The sequence below is a fragment of the Channa argus genome, chromosome 1 (genome assembly GCF_033026475.1).
Source record: "Channa argus isolate prfri chromosome 1, Channa argus male v1.0, whole genome shotgun sequence".
Lineage (NCBI taxonomy): Eukaryota > Metazoa > Chordata > Actinopteri > Anabantiformes > Channidae > Channa > Channa argus.
The window spans coordinates 28,550,643-28,570,388 of record NC_090197.1 but is presented as its reverse complement, the minus strand read 5'-3'; the positions used below and the strand labels follow the sequence as shown (position 1 = coordinate 28,570,388).

Sequence of the window (19,746 nt, the reverse complement as noted above, 5' to 3'; positions counted from 1 at the left end):
TGGGAGGCAATTAAAAAAGCAACACTTTTCTTGGCAGGTGGAGGTGCAATAAGATCTGCAGGTTGAGAAAATTTCATGAAACGTATCACATTACAAAGAGAAATAAGTGAAAACACTTAGTCATACATGTACAATGTACTGAGTAAAAAGATCTTATTAATGAAGTTACTCCGTACGTTCATAAAGGTGTTGAATATCAACTTGGCTTCACAGTTTATCCGTCACAATTCATCCTCTGGTGACCTCATCCACACCCTGATTCATGGAACTCTGGACGTTCTTGTCACCTTCTCGTGGTTTTGTTGTGATGGTGGCACTACAGAGAGTGTCCTCTGTAGACATAAATATCCAGCGTCAGAGCAGCCACTGCCTTAAAATGTATTATTAGTTTAGTTTAGGGAAGCCCATCGAAACAGGGACAGAGAAGCAAAGAACTGCTGACCGAGGCAGAACGAGGAGAAGACAATGCTGTCAACCCTCAGCCATCCATGCACCCTTGTATCCTTTCTATTCCTCCTTCACTGCTTCCTAATTACCTTTGATTTGTCAGCTTGTGCGTCACTAAATTTAGTCCTGACAGCAACAAGCCTGTTGCCATGACATCCTTTAATCAGAAGATTTTTACACCTCCGAGGACATAATCCTCTTTCAATGTCATTTGACAATGAAGGAGAGGATAACCTTGTTTTAATTTATTGCTTTCCATTAGGTTATGATATTGTTGATGAATGAATGAATAGATGTTATTTAGGATACCCCCTCTATTTTACCGAAACATGGTATAGCCACATTCCCCCCTTTTATAAAGTGCTATGAAACCTCCCACCTTCTGTTTGACAGTCTGGACCTGTTCCCTGTTGGTGGATGGAGCGGAGGACACATGGACATTTGCTAAATACCACATTGACAACGGTTTTTAGATTACGTTTCTAGGGTTATGGTAATTTGTCCACACATCTAGACAATAACTACCCCAGAGTGATGGAACAAATAAATAGACATGACAGGAACAGTTCACTAACCTCACACCGAAGATGAGGTGTTAACAATATGCAACAATCCAGCAGGAGAGCAAATCATAGGAGGAGTTATTTTTTTTTACAAAACGCAACCTGTATCTGTTAAATGAGGCAATTTAAAGTCACAAACAATTATTAAAAGATCAGTTTCTATAGTATTTTACTGTCACCCATAACAAGATCAAACTCGAGATCAAAGACGTATCGGCACAGTTTTTCTCAGGAAAGCCGATTTTAAACTGTGACATAAAGGGTTACCTGTTTTCCCCAGGTAGATTTCTACCCGAGAAATCTGGTTTGTCTGCTATGTTTACGAATAACCAGGTTTGAAATCAGCTTTTTACAGCAATATATGTGCAGGACAGGGAAGGTAGCAGAGTAAAAGCCTGAATGACAGTAGAGATGAGGAATGGAGGGATGCCGCACAAAGTGTCCGCTTAAACTGAAACTAACACAAAGTGGCCTGCAGATATCTAAACAATTCTATGTCCCTGTCCCTGAGCTGTCATAAAATCTGTACAGTTAATACCTATGAGCCGTGCTTTAAACAGAATTCCACAACATGCTCAACTCTCATGCATCGTTTCTAGAAAAGGTGTCTGCTTTCTGATCCTGAAACAAAACTCAAAGTGATCCAAGCTCAGCTCAGGCTCAGCACCATATATGACAATATTAAAAAGGAAATACAAACTTTCTGTAATACTTCACAGATGAAATAGCAAATTATGGTGATTATCCAGCAAAGCGCATGACAGAGGAATGCAACACTATCTCATGTATGTATGTATGTGTGTGTGTGTGTGTGTGTGTGTGTGTGTGTGTGTGTGTGTGTGAGAGTCGTTTCACTTTCATATGGTTTTCATCTGGGGCAGAGGTTTGCATAATTATTCTGGCATCGGTAGCCGTGGTGACAAAGCGGGCTGGTGAGCGCTCCGCTGGGTCTGCGTTCTCACGACAGTCAGAAATAACCTCGCCTTTAAGAGGAAGCAACTTTCCCTTTAAAGTCAAAATGCTCAGTATAAATAAATAAAACCTCTGCCGTTAAAAACCTCATCGTGTATGTCATTTTTTTCTATAACTGATGTTTTTGATTTTACTCAATTTCCTTCTGTTGTACTTTTTCCTAAGAAGGTCAGATTTCTTGTGTTTTTTTCTCCATTAAACATTTTGAGCAGGAACAACATCCAAACACCTTTCTACAATAAATCCAAAATTTCTGAATGACTTTCAATTCAAGACAAGACACATAAACTATGAGTCAACCAAGACCTGAATCACCATAAAAACCCTGGAACCACCTAATTAGACGTGTGATCCAGTGATTTTCTGCATACTGTGAGATTTTTTAAATGCACCGTCATCAACTGGAAAACATGAGCAGCTACCCCTTTTGTGTCTTTTTTGAAAACTGTCCATTTTAGAGACACGTCTCCAACATCACAGCCAGCAGTTCAACATAAACAGAGTCTGAAAACATACATCCAGCGTACTGTAAACACAGGAAGTGACAAATCATTACATCCAGGCGCAACAGAGACCACGAGAACAAAGACAGACAGTGAACACACCACAATGGGTGGCTTTACTGGTAACATTTGCTTTGGAAATAACATATGTGGAGACAAAGGATTATTGTAAAATGTAGTTTTCAGTAAAGCCAGTAAATATGATTACAAAATAAAGGGACTTTTTATATTTAGTAGCAGATTTAGTGGCACAGCAATATAAACCAACGGCAAGAATCTCCATAGTCCTGAAATACTGTTTTTGATAATAAATTCTTGATGCTGCTGCATTAATTTGCTGCCGGACAAAGCAAGATTATCTCAAAACACATTAACAAGTTACATTCAATGACGTGTTGCTGTGCTGAGAGCAGCTAATAAAATTTTCCAGGAACAGTTTCTGTAGCATTGCAAATGCAATTTTACCTGGACAGTGTTATTTATTTTTACCAGACACAGAATGCTTGAAACAAACTCACCATGTCTGAGCCCCAGGGTTCCACTCAAGCTGCCCGTCACGCCACCGGCCAAGCCCCGTCCCCCTGCATCCCTCCGCTGGCTTAGTGTGGAGATGAAGGTGCCCAGAGATGGAAATGGTTGCTTTGCTCCTCGTCCCAAACCCTAACACAGGACGAGGAACAAAGAAGAAGAACTTCTGTTTACAACGAGCAGAGCATCAGGAGGTGGTGAGCCGCCCGTTACTGGTCACATTCTGGCAGATATATGTCTATATATTAGGTTTTTCACCCACCACATACATTTTCGTTTGTTGTAGTGTTTTGTTTTGTTTTTTAGAACAATTATCCTACTTGTGCTTAAGATAGTAAAAGTACCTATAAAAATAATCATTAGGAAGTAAATTGCTTTAAATATTTACAATGCTTCACAGAACTAATGTCATGCTGCCTTTAATACATGCACTGCTGCAATTTACTGAATCTTAGCCTAACTGCTCATACAGTATTTCGATATACTTGATTTATTAGTAATAAGAAAATCCTACATTCATGTAACAAAGCTGCTTAAAATATGCATCATTTTGCAATTATTAGAAATAGCAGAGAATGCAAACCCTAATGCCAATGTATATACGGGAAGTAGCGCTTCCAAGTGGCCGATAACAATGGTGAATAAGTTAAAGACTTGTTCAGATTTTGTCAGATGTTGAGATTTCCGATGCATGAACAGAAAACGATAGACAACCAACACATTAGCTAAACGTCCTTTGTGATGAATCCCTTTCTGCTCATCTGGTGTCTCACATCAGTGAGAGCTCCAGAAAATACTAGTGGAACCAGAGGAAGACTTGAAGAGGAGAGGAAGGAGGGACTTTAGAGAAGGAGAGGATGAAAGGAAGGGATAGAGTAGGAAAACAGGGATCAAAGAGGGAAGAGAAAGGAAATTGCTGGAGACGGAATGTGGAGAGAGACCATACAGAAAAGAAGTGGGACAAGAGGAGAGGGAGGACAGAGGATGGGAGACAGAAGACAGGAAAGGATGAGAGGACAGGAAGAGGAGGTGGAGAGATCAACAGATGCACAGCTGCTGCTCCTGACAGTGACGCATGCGCACACATACACACACCAGCAGCGATGTGTACAGGGGCTGAGGAACCGAAGGAGCAGAAGGACGGTTAAACTGCTTTTCAAAATGAATCCGTTTCCAAAGAAACTAGACCCTGAGGAAAAACCTGACCAAAATCTTAGTCTTGGCCCGTGCGCGCACATACACACACGCACACACACACACTTTTCTGCTGTTTCCAAGTTATTACATTGTTTTCTCTCCTGTTGAACAGAAGCACCACTTCTTCCCAGAAAACACTCTTGAAGAGATACAACATGTCCTGCACAGGTTTCCATGCCTGAAAACTATTTGGACACTGTTACATGTAAATGAAACAATAAACTTGCGAATCATTTCAAACCTGTATTTTATTATGCATAAATGTCAGAAATCATTAGTGTCTAAAACCTTTAGCCACTTGTGAGAAGGTCACACCTTTTCCTTTCCACTAGGCCCTGTATGTTTTGTATTGGGTTTTTTTTGTATTGTTTTGGGGACTGGGGTTGGTTGGGAGGATTTTTCCCTGTGTTTCACTGTGGTGTGTATCAGCAGGGTAATCAAGAAAAGTACAAGCAGGTTTGCATCATTAGGCCTTCTCCACAGAGGCAGGCTGAGGGAGAATAGGGAGTATCCACTTTATTTTTTTCTTTATTTATTTTTATTTTTTTTGTCCTTTTGGCTTATCCCATGAGTTCAGGGTCACCACAGCGGATCAGTGTCCGCGTGTTGATTTGGCACAGTTTTTACGCCGGATGCCCTTCCTGACGCAACCCTCCCCAATTTCTACCGGGCTTGGACCGGCACTGCACCGCTGGGGAGGGGAATGGGCTGTTAGGGGTTCAGCATCTTGCCCAGGGACACTTCGACATATAGCCAGGGCCAGGGATCGAACCACTCACCCCTTAGTCCATGGACGGCTGCCTTTACCAACTGTGCTACAGCCAGCCCAGTATCCACTCTAATGGATAAAATGAATAAAATTATTAGGAATGTAGGTTCTGCCATTTCTATTTGGTAGTGGTTGCACTAAATTTGGTATTTAATGTGTATACTGTTCATTATTTGAAGTAATATTTTTATGTGATTGAGGTTACCCCATGCCTACCTGTCTACTTTGGTGAAAGCATAAAATGGACAGTAGTTAGATGGAGAGGGTTCTCCTTTCCCCTTTTCAGCTTGCTGTGAGGCTGCACTTTTTAAACAATGTCTTGTTTGCTTTGGTATATTTTATTTAAGTTTGATTGATAACCTGAGATTTTTTTTTTTGCTTCTGTTTAGTATTTTGTTAATAAATACCACCATTTGTTTTTGCACATACTCCGGCCTCTTTATTCGATTCTTTAAAATTTTTCCAGTGCCAAATTTAAATCACCTCTTATGTGTATGGGAGGAGGAGCAGCCTGACACCACTATTGCTCCTACAACAGACTATCAACAACAGCTTCAGCTGTACTTTTTGGCACCTGCGGTATAACGGACCATAGTTAATCCACGATTTGTACGGATCTTTCCTCAAAGTTCAGCCCACGTGTAACGTTAACAAGCTACAATATGCAAACTCATCTTGAAATAATCCCACTCTTCTCCACCTGGTCCTCCCTTCCTCCCTGCTCTCCTGCAGCTCTGCTTCACTCTTTTCACATTCATAGTTATGAAATTAATTTAACAATGCTGCAACATGTGACAATGTCACTGAGGGTGTTCTCCACAGCAGGGGACACAGACTGCAGAAAGGTCCACATTTATCCTTTGAAAAAGAAGCTGTGAGCTTTTTACTTTTTTGTTTAAATGAAGATGTTAGATGTTAAATACTGGAAAACTAATTTAAGAGCATGTGCAAAGATTTCTTAACTCTTCAAGTGTTATAAAGTGATATCCCTGCTGCTTTTCTATATTATAAAAATGATCCAATCTCTGTGTTTTTTTCATTGGCTGCACCTCTAGTAGCATGCAAAATTCTAAACTAAAATGGAGAACGTGGTAAACATCCAATCTAAACATCAGCATATTCTTAGCATGTTGCCATGCTGAGCCTCAAGCAGACTTGCAGAGTTTTGGTTTTGTCCATCTCCAGCTGCACCTTCGGTATAAGTGATTTGTATATAATTGAACTCGTAAGTGACGCCACAGCTTCTCTTCCCCTCACCTCGCTGTTTCATTATCAACATCAAAGCCACACCTGCACCTAATGATTGACAGGTGACCTCAAGGAAACATGGGGAAGAGATGGAACGACAAAGACAAAGGCCCAAACATGGCAAACTCATCTTCTTTGATAATAAAAAAAGGTTCATTAGCTAATGTTTCTCTCTTTAGTTTCTCCTTGATGAATGAGCACTGACTTCATCCTGGTTCGCATCTGACAACAATTAACAGCTTTAGCAGCGGTTTGTATCTCAGTGAGTCTTGTGATGTCAGTTCTGTCCAACTCGGCTCAGTCATTCAGTCTGAGAGGAAATGCTGTCATCCAGAGAGAAACCACACCAAGGAGATCTCTCCATCTCTCTCTCTCTCTCTCTCTCTCTCACTCACACACACACACACACAGTCTCATTTCTGATTCGAAATTAACAGCTGAGACAGAGTGGATGATGAGCAAAGTTTGTTTGTAAAGTGCAGCTTTTTCTGATACTAAACACACTTCATGGATGTTTTCTCTTGTAAACTTTTTAGTGGTTTCAATGTGTGCACATGTTTCGTAGTCTGCTTTATGTTCCAACATGTCAAACCTTTCAGCTGTTGATGAAGCATCAGACAGACAGATCTGCAGCTGATGGGCAGGTCTGTGTAAACACGATAACCAGGCTGTTAAAAATGAGTCATATTCTTGTTAAAGCCACGGACATTATCCCTCATCAGGCTGAGTGCGGCTCAGTGTTGGCACATTTGATTGAATTCTGGCACCTGATGACCAGATGCGAGGCTTCTCTTTCCAGGCCCAGCTTTGGGCCTGAGTCAGCTCACAGAATAGGCCTAAGATTGAACCGGCTTTGGTCAAGTCCGGGATGAGTTTTGAGCCCGGTTGTGATAGATTCAGGCCACCGTTGGTGCTTTTTGGCCATCTGGGTGCGATGCAAGAGGAAAGAATAATAGAAGAGAATCACAGACAACAGTCAAGTCAAAACTGAAGCTCAACTAAACTGAAATTTAAGCCAAAGTTCTGATGACTGTCTGCTGTGTAACACAGTCATCTTGCAGATCCACAAGACGTCTCACAGTAAACCTGTTGACTTTAATCTTTGAAAAGACCTCCATTAAACAGTAATGAGGCTTTTTAGAGATGTTAATGTATTTTATCACTGTTAGGCTGATTCTGTCTGTTCACACTGGACTCTAACAAATCAGCAGGCGTCGTAGTCTCGGAGCTGCGATTATTAACCTGACATCCAGCGTGATGGATAACAGGCATGTGGGAAGTAAAATGCACATCAGTGTTCCATTCAAACAACAACCCCAGATGAGCAGAGCATTAAACAGGATTTTGTCTTGCACATGTGCTGTGCATCATACGCAACAAAACATGAATGATTCTGGCTTCCTGGAAGCAACACGTGTTGGAGAAGAAACAGGGAACAGGTTAGAAGTCAGGTTAACCTCTCTTCATTCAAACTTTGCACTGGGCTACGATCCTTTGTGAGTCTGCATGTTCTGCACATAATTTCCATACTGAAACATTATTCAAACACACTGGAATCGGATATCAATCATTAGCATGTTTGATACAACAAACCACTTTGAATCACGCAGTACATACACGAGTCTTTCAGGAGAAACAGCACCGGTTAATCATCTCATTTAGCACCTAATCAAACCCCTTCACCCCCCGACACCCCGAGCCCAGAGACACACCAAGTTAACTCAGCGTCTTCAAGTGGCCTTTAAAAACACTGCAGAAAACAACATACTTTTCTCTGAAGTGTAAATGAAAGGGTGCTAATGACCCAATCCAAATTTCACTGTGACAAATTTTTTATTTACTCACTAGTTGTTTTTCAGTTAATTATTTAATCAATGAAGTGCTGGGAAATAAAAACGTCTTATGACTCATTCCCATGTTTAATTTAAAAGGACATAAATCCAAGACCACCAGCAAATCAGGAACAACAGACATGTTTGCCATTTAGTCTGATTAGGACTTGAGCAAATACAGTTTAATCTTCTCTCATGAAACCGGGACCTTTAAATTTTACTTGTGAAGATCTGGAGAAGATCTTGTTGCGAAAATTGTTTTAATCAACTTTGTGAAACTGATTGGTCCAGATAAGAAACAAACTTCTTACTTCAGCGAGCACAGCTGCCTTCAATTCTTGAATGCAGCTTTTGTACTGACGTGAAACACAATGACAGGCCACTGTATCAGAAACCTTTTCTATCAAACATTTAACCTAGAGTTTCCTTGAATCTCACTTGCCTTTTTATGCCATTTCCAGACACAACCAGAGTCAGGCTGAGCAATGACAGACTGTTTATTGGTCAAAACCAACAAATCTGCACATTCCTGCTCCCTTACACAATGGAGATTACATCAACCTACCAGACTACAACCTGAGAAGTCTGCACCGAGGTGAAACAGAGAACCAAACCCAAAACACACATTTCACAAAGCCGGATGCTCATTTAAAAGCACGGTCATTACATCATCGGACACAGCTGGAGAGCTGATGTCAGGAGCCATTCTGTAAGACGGGCATCACTTTTTCCAAATGGCATGTGAACGACACATTTTAGCTTCATGTTCTCTATGAATATGACATTAATGTCGGCATGTGTTCACCTGGCTGCAATGTCACAAAGCTCATCAGCCAAACTTGTTATAGATCAGAAGTCTCCTACACATGGGTTTATGTGTATTTCCAAAGGGACAATGTGCAAGCAAAACATTGCTCATACAAGTCATATCTGGCAGGTACTTACAGTATGTAGGCAGATACAATCTGTAGGTCTTTAAAAAAACACATACAAAATATTAAACCCTACCTTCATCTCCAACACATACATACACACACACACCACCTCCACTTTTCCCTCCAGAACTCCACTAATGTTTACAGATCTGGTTCCTTAAAATCCCACTTTGAGCTGTGTGTGTGTGTGTGTGTGTGTGTGTGTGTGTGTGTGTGTGTGTGTGTGTGTGTGTGTGTGTGTGTGTGTGTGTGTTGCGTTAGTTGCTAGTTGCCTGCTGTTCTGGATAATTCTGTGCAAACCTGTAATTAGCAAAGTAAAATCAGCAAATTAAAGTTGAGACTTTAACAGACTTTTCTGTGTGCACATATATCTGTATTTTGGTTCAGCATTTTAAACAGCTATTGATGTTGCATGATATTACACTTTTAAAATCGTGTCTTTTTCTACTGTTTGGATTAGTGATAACATGAAGTGAGTCAGGATTCATGACGTATTGCACCATGTTAACCTTTCCTTCCCAATAGTTACATTGATATTACATAACTTCTATCCATGCAAAGAAAAATCTCATTTTTACAAATCGCCGTGTTGGAGACAAATGAAGAGAAAGGACAGTGAGGACAGTTGTCTTACAGCAGGAGGGGAGCTGTTGTAAATTGGTGGAAGCTTCTCTCGTTCCCTCTCAACTCCTGACAGCGCAGAATGTTCTCCATCCATCCTCCTGGTGTGAAAGAGTGGAAAAACGAGTTTTTTTCCCCCTGGAAAGACTCAGTGCTCTACAGCCTCTGTTCTTGTGCTCCACAGAGGGCTGCACATGTTTTCTAGCAGAGCCAGCTCTGACCCGAGTTGCCCGTCCGTCTTTTAAGTCTGATCCGGTATTTCGGATTAATCAGGGAGATCACATCCTCGGAGAAACGGAGTGAAATCTACCTTCGTCCAACAGGTGGGCTCTCCGTGTACGCGCACAGCCCGACGCGTAAACGTCTCCAAAAGTTGTGCGTAAAATCTCCGCTGGACACCTGAAAGAGTGTAACGTAGTGTTGGTTTTAAAAGAATTTAAAAAACCACGTTCAGGGTGAGTCTCTACCCGCTTCTTTCTCCCCGCTTTCTGTCCCTTTTTGCGTCGTCTGTCGGGGAGGCAGCCCAGCTGCGGGCCGGCGCCATGTTTGGACGAGGAGGAGGCGCCTGGAGTGCAGAGCCTGGAGACAGCAGCGTCACCGACGCTCACACACACACACACACACACACACACACACACACACAGAGAGAGAGAGAGAGCGAGAGAGAAGGCGGATTGCGGGAAATTGGATTCAGTGGAATCCTTTAAAGAAGGAATACAAAAATACAAAAAAAATAACAAGTTATTGACCTATAATCTTATATTTTTAACTCTTAAAGCATTTCAGTTTTAACGCTTTAAAGCTTTTGCACAGAAGCAAATGTAATGATTTCCCGCTTTTTACTGTATGTTTAAAACTTTTTTGCCCCAAATCTTCTCTTTTCCTCCGCTTACATCATAGTTGTGCCCCATTTCTTAACAGAACTTTATTTTGACAATTGTGACAGGAAGTTCCGTGGTGTTTTTTGTTCGGTCTTGACCATAGTTCTGCAAACAATTCAACTTCTGTCCGTAATTAGTGAGAAACAGGATCCAGGCTGCGGGCCAGCTCCCCCAGCATAAAGAAACTACTAGCACTGATGTGGCACATCTGTGTGTGTGTGTGTGTGTGTGTGTGGTTCCTCTCTAATGTGGAGATCATCTGTACTCTGTCTGGTTTCGCTGGAACAGCCTTGGAGGTGGTTTTTAGACCCTCTTTTCTTGTGATGGCTGCTCAATTCAGGTCTATTTCAAGGCCGACGTAAAGTGAAGCAGCTCTGCTTGGTTTCATACGACGAGATGCATCAGTCATTGCTGCTGGAAAAAAGGTTTTTGCAGCAAAAACGTGTTCTCATTAAGCACCAGCTTTTCCAAACTTGCTTCAGTCTATCCTTTAGGTTGAGATCTGTTTGTTTTCAGAGTTCAGACTCCAGTCATTCGTGGAGTCCCAGGAGCTGCTGGGAGTTTTGTCTTGGTTTGAAAAGGCTGATTCCTTGAGCACACAGCCCCGAACAGAAGCTAAACACACATGTTGTGTTGATGTTAAACTATGCAGATCTTTTTCTTTTGGAGCTGGCATTCAAATCTACGTGTTCATCGTTTATGTCTGGAGGATCAAGGCACCAGGCACTATTGCATTATGGGAATGTTATGTAAGAGCAGATGGACTGTGGCTGAATCATGGATTTATGGACTGTAGGCTTTTTCAGCAAACATGTCCAGGACACGGCACAAGAGCGGTGGAAGGCGTGCATGAGTCAAGAGGTGAATAAATAAATCCGTGAATGAGTGAGTGAATGAAGGGAGACTGACCAAAGGACCGCTTGTTTAATTTCCTGCACAGACACGTGGGTGGATTCCAGCTAAGAACATTAACAGACCTAGTGGATGCTGGTGTTAACTCACTTTCTCTTCCCAGATGCTCCTGACCAAGGCATTAACTCTCTGCAGACCCTTCAGGGTCAACTTTGACCTTTGACCCCTGTCTTTAATTGAACTGTCTCTCCTGTCTCAGGTGCTGAAGCTTGTAATTCCTTCAGAGGAGCCGTAGGTGTCATGGAGGCCTCCTGCACCAGTCTCCTTCTTGTACACTCATTCATTTTTTGAGGACGACCTGCTCCAGGAGAGTGCCGTGATGGTTTAAACCAGGGGTCACCAACATGGTGCCCACAAGGACCACATGAGTAGCCTGCGGTCCTGTTCTAAAAATAGCTCACCATAATGCCACTTACCATTGAGCTGCATATAATTTTTTTGTTGCTATTCCTTTTTAGATCACAATTGAAAGTTATTGTGAGAAATCATTAGCATGATCCGTGTCTTCACATAGATGAATATCATTAATTTAATTAATTATTAATAATAACATATAATTAACGGTAAATTGAGCAAATTTGTTATTTCAATTAAACTGGTTCACTTCACATTAATCGGTACCCAAGAAGTAGCTCTCAGTTTCAAAAAGGTTGGTGACCTCTGGTTTAAACTGTACTCTCGGAGATAATTAATGGCTAAGAAATGTTCTGGTCTCCATCCACTGACTTCTGCTTCTTAATAATCTTTTCACAGAGTTGATTTGAGAATTCTTTTGTCTTCATGGTGTAGATTTGGACCAGGATACTGGTTGTTGCAGCCTGGTAGCTCAATGGGTGGAGCAGCACCTCATCTCAGCTTACCCACCAGGCGTGTCCCTGAGCGAGACACTCATCGCTAGGTCCCCTGGCCTGCGCCATGTTGTTGTATTCTGTTCATCAGTGAACAATGAAATGATTAACACTTGACAGGGTTAAGCACATTATCTTGATTATTTGATACAAGTTTTATGGTCAGTCCACTTCACCGTTTTCACATTTGTACAATTTTGACTCAAACCCAGATTTCTAGGTATGACTGTTTTATGTATTTGGATGTCTAATACAGTTTCAGTAGTCATTTGTAAAGACAACGTTTTGATCTGTCAGTGGACACGTAAAGAAATGGGTCAAGTATTTAGACTTTCTGTCAAGATGTATTTCGGATGTCCACCGATATACAGGACAAAGAATTAGCACATCGTCTCTCTAGGACCATTTTGGAGATCTGTGGACGTGCAATAAAAGCTCAAAGCTATGGACGTTAAACAGTCCAGGCCTGTAATGTCATTATACAATCAAACTTTAAAGGTGATGGATCAGAAACCCCGTGTTGTTCACAGAAAGTCCTGAAAAACCTTTGCAAAAAAATTCATTTTCAACGCTGTGTTGATGTCTGCTCGAAGTCTACATTCAATGTTTAGAAGACGTCCTAAAAATGTGCTGCAGAGTTAGAAATGTCAATGGCCTTGTTTAGTTGGTATCACTAAAAACAGCTGCCTACAGATGTGTGGTCAGATTTGTTGTGTTATTCTTAGATCAGTTAGTTCCTGTATAGTCATATTCATATTCAGTCAGAAAAAAGATATTAACATAACTAGACCTGTGTTTGCTGAATTTGTGTGTTCAACTTCAACAAGTAATGAGCAGCTGAGCAATAATGAAACAGGAATCAATACTAGGCCAGAAGCCATCTGTCTAATGCTGCGCTGCATTCAGGAGCACAGTAGAAAAAGCTGTGTCTTCGTTTCAGAGCTGGATGAGTCAGCTGAAGGTAATTTGTTTTTAAATGAACTGAAAAAGTTCTGCTCTTTAAAATTGGAGTAAAATTAAAAAAATGCTTAGAAAAGTTGATGCCAAAGTGGAAAATCGACCTCAGCTGAATAAGAGGCTTTTATTTTCTGCTTGGAGACTGAATCTGGGTTTTTCTGTCTTGACAGCGAAGTGACGTGAACAGCGGCTGAGCTCTATAGGAGCAGTTGGCAGAGAGGAAACTCTGCAGTATTTTTAACCTGCATAAGCATCAAAGCTGCTGACCCACACAACTTTTTAAAGGCTGGGCACTCGTGGAGAAATTCACCAAACTGAGCCCTGGTTTTCCACTCTGATTCTAAAGAACGTTCTGTAAGAGATGTCATGTTACAGGCTGACATGTTCATTAAATCTAGACCGCTGACAGCGGTGAGCCTGTAGTTCTGTTAACCAGGGTTCTGATTTCCAGTGGGTGTGGAGATGCCCCACACACCCCTACATGTTTCACTGTATTTTATCCACTACCTAAACTGTGTCCTCTGACTGTCCCACCACCAGACGGGGGGAGGAACTTATCAAAACTACCCGCCCTGTGTGCCCTGAATTATGTCTGACAAACAACACTCCCTACCTTCTCAGTGGGGTTTCCTGGTGTGCAGCTTTTGATAAATCAACATTCAAATAGCAGATTTTCTTTAGACATTATCTAGAAGCAACTATCAATCTAAAATTGTGCAGGAAATGGCCGTGCACGTTTATATATAGTTTTGCATCACATGAGGTTTTTGTTAAACACGCTTTATTAGAAATATGCTCCAAAATGTACCTTATTATGGAGAGGTGCTTTTAAAGTTTCCTTTCTAAGCAAATATTCTAAAAGGTTTCTGCTTGATTGATAAGTTTTGTAACTTGCAATTTATTGAAATTTCATAGGGGATTTGTTGGGTTTTCTCTGCACAGCTGTATAGTCTTGACTTTATTTTGTAAAGTGCCTTAAGATGACTTTTGACTGATGTCCTTTTTTCAGGTACGCTATAAACGAAGTTGAATTGAATAATGTCTAATATCTGAAGAGCTGTGCAGAGCGTAGCAGATGGTAGAAGAGCATAGTACAGCAGTGAAAGTGAGAGACCTGCTTTTTGTTGCACAACTGTATATTATTTTTAGTTCCAGAGAAACTTTAATTTCAGTCCCTTTAATCGACCTTAACAAGTGCAGGATTTTAAAACTGTGCAGAGACAGGCCGTCTGTCCAGCTGCTGAAAGAACTCAGTGTTCAAAGTTAAAACAAATCACAAGCAAGTGAAGCATCTTTGGCAACACTTATTTCACATTAGAAGAAAAAAAAGCTGCAAGTGAATGAATACAACTAAAGCTAGTGACACTTTCTCAGTGTGTGTGTATGTGTGTGTGTGTGTGTGTGTGTGTGTGTGTGTGTGTCCATGACTCATCCACTAGGATCCCTGTCAGTCTGCTCTGGTGTGAGGACTCGGAGGAGCCGAGAGGGAGGAGAGACATCTGTTGTCAGGAGGAATATTTTGTTTGATTCATAGCAACGCCTCAAACTGTGGGAGAGAGAAAGCAGAACCAACATCTGGGAGAGAGTAGCAAAGTCCTCTTACCAGACGTTCTGACAGCAACAGACACACACACAAACACACACACACACGCCTTTCCCCCAAAAACCATAGTGGAGAGGGAGGGAGGTTACTGCAGTTCAACTGAGATCCAGAATGAAACTGGGAGAGTGAAGAAGAGGATGAGGACAGTGAAGGCTTCACGCATTTCTTGCACATGAGGGTGTGTTAAGCAGCTTAGTCCACAGGATCCTGTCTAAGCAGCACAGATCGATATGATGCTGAAACAAAGCACACAACAAAGTCAAAAGTAAGTCAAACAAGGGAATAACAAATTAAATATATAAAATATATTTATAATATAAGGAGAAGATGAAAAAAACATGTTGTGGACTGATGCAGTAAAATAAGAAAGGAGAAGGGAGAAATTTTTAAACAAATGAGTAAAATATCAAATGTAATAATAAAAGTGAAAGAATGAAAAATTATCAAGTTTGAGTCTCCAACACCAAACGTGTGCAAAGCACCTGTGAGTTTTTTCTCTCTACACCAGAGGGCGACGTTTCCTCATGATTAATGTGCTTTTATTCATGCAGACATCACAGCAGCTGACCTAGAGTTGTCCTCACTGTATCACAATCTGCAATCTAACACTTGACTCTATTCATAGACTGTTCCAGCTCATATTTGGCGGGGGGGGGGGGTCATAACAATAGTGCCTCTCAATTTGTTCCTCTAACTTAAATTTCGTGTTTGCTGAGATTGTGCATTTACAGTCTAAGCAGCTGCACTGGTGGAGGACATTAATGGATGTGACAGTCATGGATGGAACCTTGAATGCATCTATCGGGTTCACACCATGCTCCAGCCTCCATGCAAGTACTTCTGTTACTTATTGTATTGGCTTGTGAAGTCATCTTGTGCAATTGCGCCCACGCCTCTCCTGTAATAGCTTTCATTCATAATATAATTAACATGATATTAAAGAAAAAACAGGCATGAAACTACTAAAGAATTGCAAATCACCAAAAAAAGTTCAAACAATCACATAAAGAGATGCATAACTACAAAAAAACTCACAAAGGAAATAATCAGAAAGAGACACAAAATCACTAAAAACAGGCATAACTACAAAAAAGAGGGAAAATCAACTGATACTAAATCACACACAATAAATATATATATATAATATAATATAATATAATGCAAAAAACTTACAAAAAGGTTTTACAAAACAAGTAAAAATAATGCAGTCGGTCAGCCAGTGTCTTCTTGTGCCAGTCCCAAGTCTGGATAAATGCAGATGGTTTTGTTAGGAAGGGCATTTGACCTAAATAACACGCCAAATTAAACATGCGAATCATGACTTTTACACCGAATCTGACTTCCATAGCGGATCGGTCGGGGTTCTGGTTAACAACGACTGCCACAGGTGCTGGTGACCTACAGGGTGCCGATGGAAATTGGGCTAACGGTGAGGTTACAGGGAGAATAGGTGAAGAAGGTGCAGAACTTTAAGTACTTAGGGTCAAAGGTTCAGATCAACAAAGAGTGTGGAAAAGAGGTGAAGAGGCGAGTGCAAGCAGGTTGGAGCGGGTGGAGAATGTTGAGGTTCTCTTTGGGAGTGACGAGGATGGACAGGATCAGGAATGAGGACATCAGAAGGACAGCTCATGTTAGATGGGTTGGAGATAAAGTCAGAGAGGCCAGATTGAGGTGGTTTGGTTATGTTCAGAGGAGAAACTGTGAATATATCGGTAGTAGGATGCTGAGGTTGGAGCTGCCAGGCAGGAGGTACAGAGGAAGACCAAAGAGGAGATTTATGGATGTAGTGAGAGAGGACACGAAGATAGTTGGTGTGAGTGAAGAGGATGCAGAGGACAGGGTTAGATGGAGGCACATGATTCGCTGTGGCGACTCCTGAAAGGGAACAGCCCAAAGGAAAAGAAGACATTGCACAGATGCTAAGTAATCAGTACAAAACGAAATCATTACCAGGACTTTGTGCTGCCTCGTTCAAGTTTTTTTTCAAACATCAAATAGACAAATTAAAGCTGTCAAAATATGAGGAATGGGTCTGTCAGAGCTCAGAGGCATCGTGACAAGGAGGAAAACAACAAGAAGAGTCTGAGAACATACTGTAACAAACCCAAAGCAGTGAGTTGTTAATTAAACACATGTGAGCTGAGGTGAGAAGGTGAAGTGTGGTGGAGTAAACATGATTCCACCACATGGAAGCTGGAAACAACCCCCACACGACTACCAACAGTAAATTAACAGCTAAAGAGCTCAGAGGACACAATCCCAACTGCTCCGTCATCCTGCTGAAAAACAAGAGCGTGATACATCCTGCCTCACAGCTCTGAGACGTTATTCCCTGACTCCAACACAATGGCAACTTTTGCATGTCAGTTTTGTTTGTGCACATCCACAAATTCTGGACATTACGGACACTTTAATCTCATCCTCCTGCTTCAGAGGTTTAATTTAAGAAGCTGGTTTGTCAAAGACATATAATATTGAGTGTGTTTGTGTGTGTGTGTGTGGATGTGTGCGCGCGTGTCCTCATCAGTGTCCCTGTCTGTCCCTCACACAGTTACTGCCTCACGTTACCACCTATTTGTAGCCTCCTGCTCCTGCTGCTGTAGTAATATGATCTAATTAATCACACACATCAAACCATTCTAATGCTGGACTCCAGTGTGTGTGTGTGTGTGTGTGTGATGCACCTGCTGGGCCATCTGTGAGACTGTGCTTTGTGATCATAGATGCAATAAATAGGTTGGTTTTACAGGATGTTGTTGAGTCCTCTTAAGTCTGCTATGTTTCAAAATGCAGGTCAGTGGTGCTTTACACACTGCACCACTAAAATAAAAACTAAAGTCTTGATCACAGGTAAAAAAAATGCTGCCGTTGTAATAAATTACAAACCTGCATTGGGACATGAGCTAAACAATATGTCTTCTAAACTAACAATGCATTTGTCTCTACAGAGCCCTTTGTTGATACAGTTAGGGAGGCAACCATCGGTTGAAGGTGCAGCCATAGATGGTGCAAACATCACTCACAGTACAATGGCACCAGAATAGCAGCTTGATTGACGCTATTTATTGGCTCTAAACTTATTACTTATAATATTAACTTATTATATTAAACTTATGCACAGCAGTTTGGTTAGAGACAGACACAGACCCCCCAGACAGTCGAGGCAGATGGCCGCCCACGCCGAGCCTGGTTCTGTCGGTGGTGTCTTCCATGAAAAGGACGTTTCCTTCTCCTTAAAGGAGATTTGTTCAGTTTTCTGTACAAACCTGTATAGTCCTAAATTTATTGTGTCCAGTGACTTGAGCTGTTCTAACTGTGACTGGCTGCTTTATGAACATAGCTGAAGTGAACCGAAAATGAAAGTGTAGGTACTAAATTACTACAGTCACTAAATGTGGTACAAATGACCCATCTGCTGTTTTACAGAAGGACAGTCTTGACCTAAAAGTTTGACATTTCACTGTGTGATGACACCAGACTGGTGGTTTTTGTACCTTTTTGTTAATAAAATATAACTTTCCAGTCCAGAGAAAACCTTGTCTCTAACTTTGGTGCATTTTTCATGCAAACACAACCCGGTATTTAGTTTTGAGTCTTTGCGTACCCCTGCACCCTGGATGTGACTGATATATTCATTGTTGGGTACTTTATGCATATCATTGCCCCCTTGCAGCAGCTGGCTCACCAATATTTAGAAATTTGCCAAGTGAAACTACAGCTTCAAAGAATTAATTTTATGATGAGGGTTGTTTTTTTCTTCTCATGAAACATCAACATTAAAATTGTTCACAGAATGTGTAACAGGCACTTAAGGCCCTGCTAGTACTTTGGGAGGACAGACATGTCCCTACCAATATCTGAGCAAAGTTATTCACATAATCTTAGTTGTGAAGCTGTTTGGATGTGTCGAGCTGATGGGTCGAGCTGTGTCCCCTAAATCAGACCGTGGATCCAGGACACAGAGTAAACTCGCTGCTGTGCGTCAAACACACAGCCTTCTTTGCATCATTCATCTCTGTTGTTAATGGCTGACGAGCAGAGAATTTGGTGGGTCAGAAGCCACAGTCATGGTGTCTGTTACTGTGGTTAATTTGTGGCTAATTCCTACAGTCGGTAGTGTAACCAACTGGTACTGACTGGTGGGAAATAATGGCACTGGAAAGTTAAAAAGCTGCTGTTTAATGTCTGGGACACGGAGGAACGTCCGACTGTTGTAAGTAATGCTCGTTACCCACAGGGAGTCTACAGGTGTGTTAAAACAACCTTTGCTGAAACATATGTTTAATTGCTCACCAGGTGTGTTTGAATAGCAACATTAATGCAGCATTAATTCCTGTGGTCTGACTGCAAATCAGCTGTGTCTGCTTACAGTCTGCTTACAGTGCTTGTGTGGTAATTAGGTGATTTGAGACAGGTGCATTAGAGTGAATAATTAAACATACATTAGCCTTTTTCTGCTAACTGAGGAAAGGTCATTTATTTCTGATATCCGAATCCATTTATTATCTGTAAGCACTTATCCTGTGCAGGGTCACGGGGCTGGAGCCTATCCTATCTGTCGTGGGGTGAGAGGCAGGGTCCACCGTGGACAGGTCTCCAGGGAGACATATACAGACAGACAAACATCCACACCCACAGGCAACTTTAGAGTCACTAGTCTTTGGACTGTGGGAGGAAACCCACATGACATAAGAGTGATGGGTTGTCCATCACTCTTATGTTGACTTAGAGCTTTTTACCTTTTAATCACATTTTGCTCATCTGCTTATAGATTAATGAAATGTGGACCTGATGACGGAAAAAAAATAATTAGGCAAACAAAGCACTTTGTCCTTCATAGTTAGCTGGTACAAATGTTCCTTCATCATTACTTTATTAAAGTGATGCAAAAATTACCCAACAATTTCCAATACGATGAGAGATGAGATGA

At 41.3% G+C, this 19,746-nt stretch overlaps 1 protein-coding gene across 2 annotated transcripts in view; it reads right to left on the bottom strand.

Moving 5' to 3' along the window:
- The window catches only part of hectd2 (HECT domain containing 2), a 41,985-nt gene extending 31,801 nt beyond the window's left edge, over positions 1 to 10,184 (bottom strand). Inside the window, exons 1-2 of one of the 2 annotated variants that reach the window (XM_067511982.1) lie at positions 9,629 to 10,184; positions 3,004 to 3,145 (exon numbers count right to left, since the gene is read on the bottom strand). In XM_067511982.1, coding sequence (XP_067368083.1) covers positions 3,004 to 3,145; positions 9,629 to 9,712 — 226 coding nt within the window. In that variant the 5' untranslated portion in view covers positions 9,713 to 10,184. Of the gene's footprint in view, positions 1 to 176; positions 419 to 3,003; positions 3,146 to 9,628 lie in introns of those variants that run through there. The other variant, XM_067511983.1, reaches the window with a different exon arrangement.
- Between the last annotated feature and the right edge of the window lie 9,562 nt (positions 10,185 to 19,746).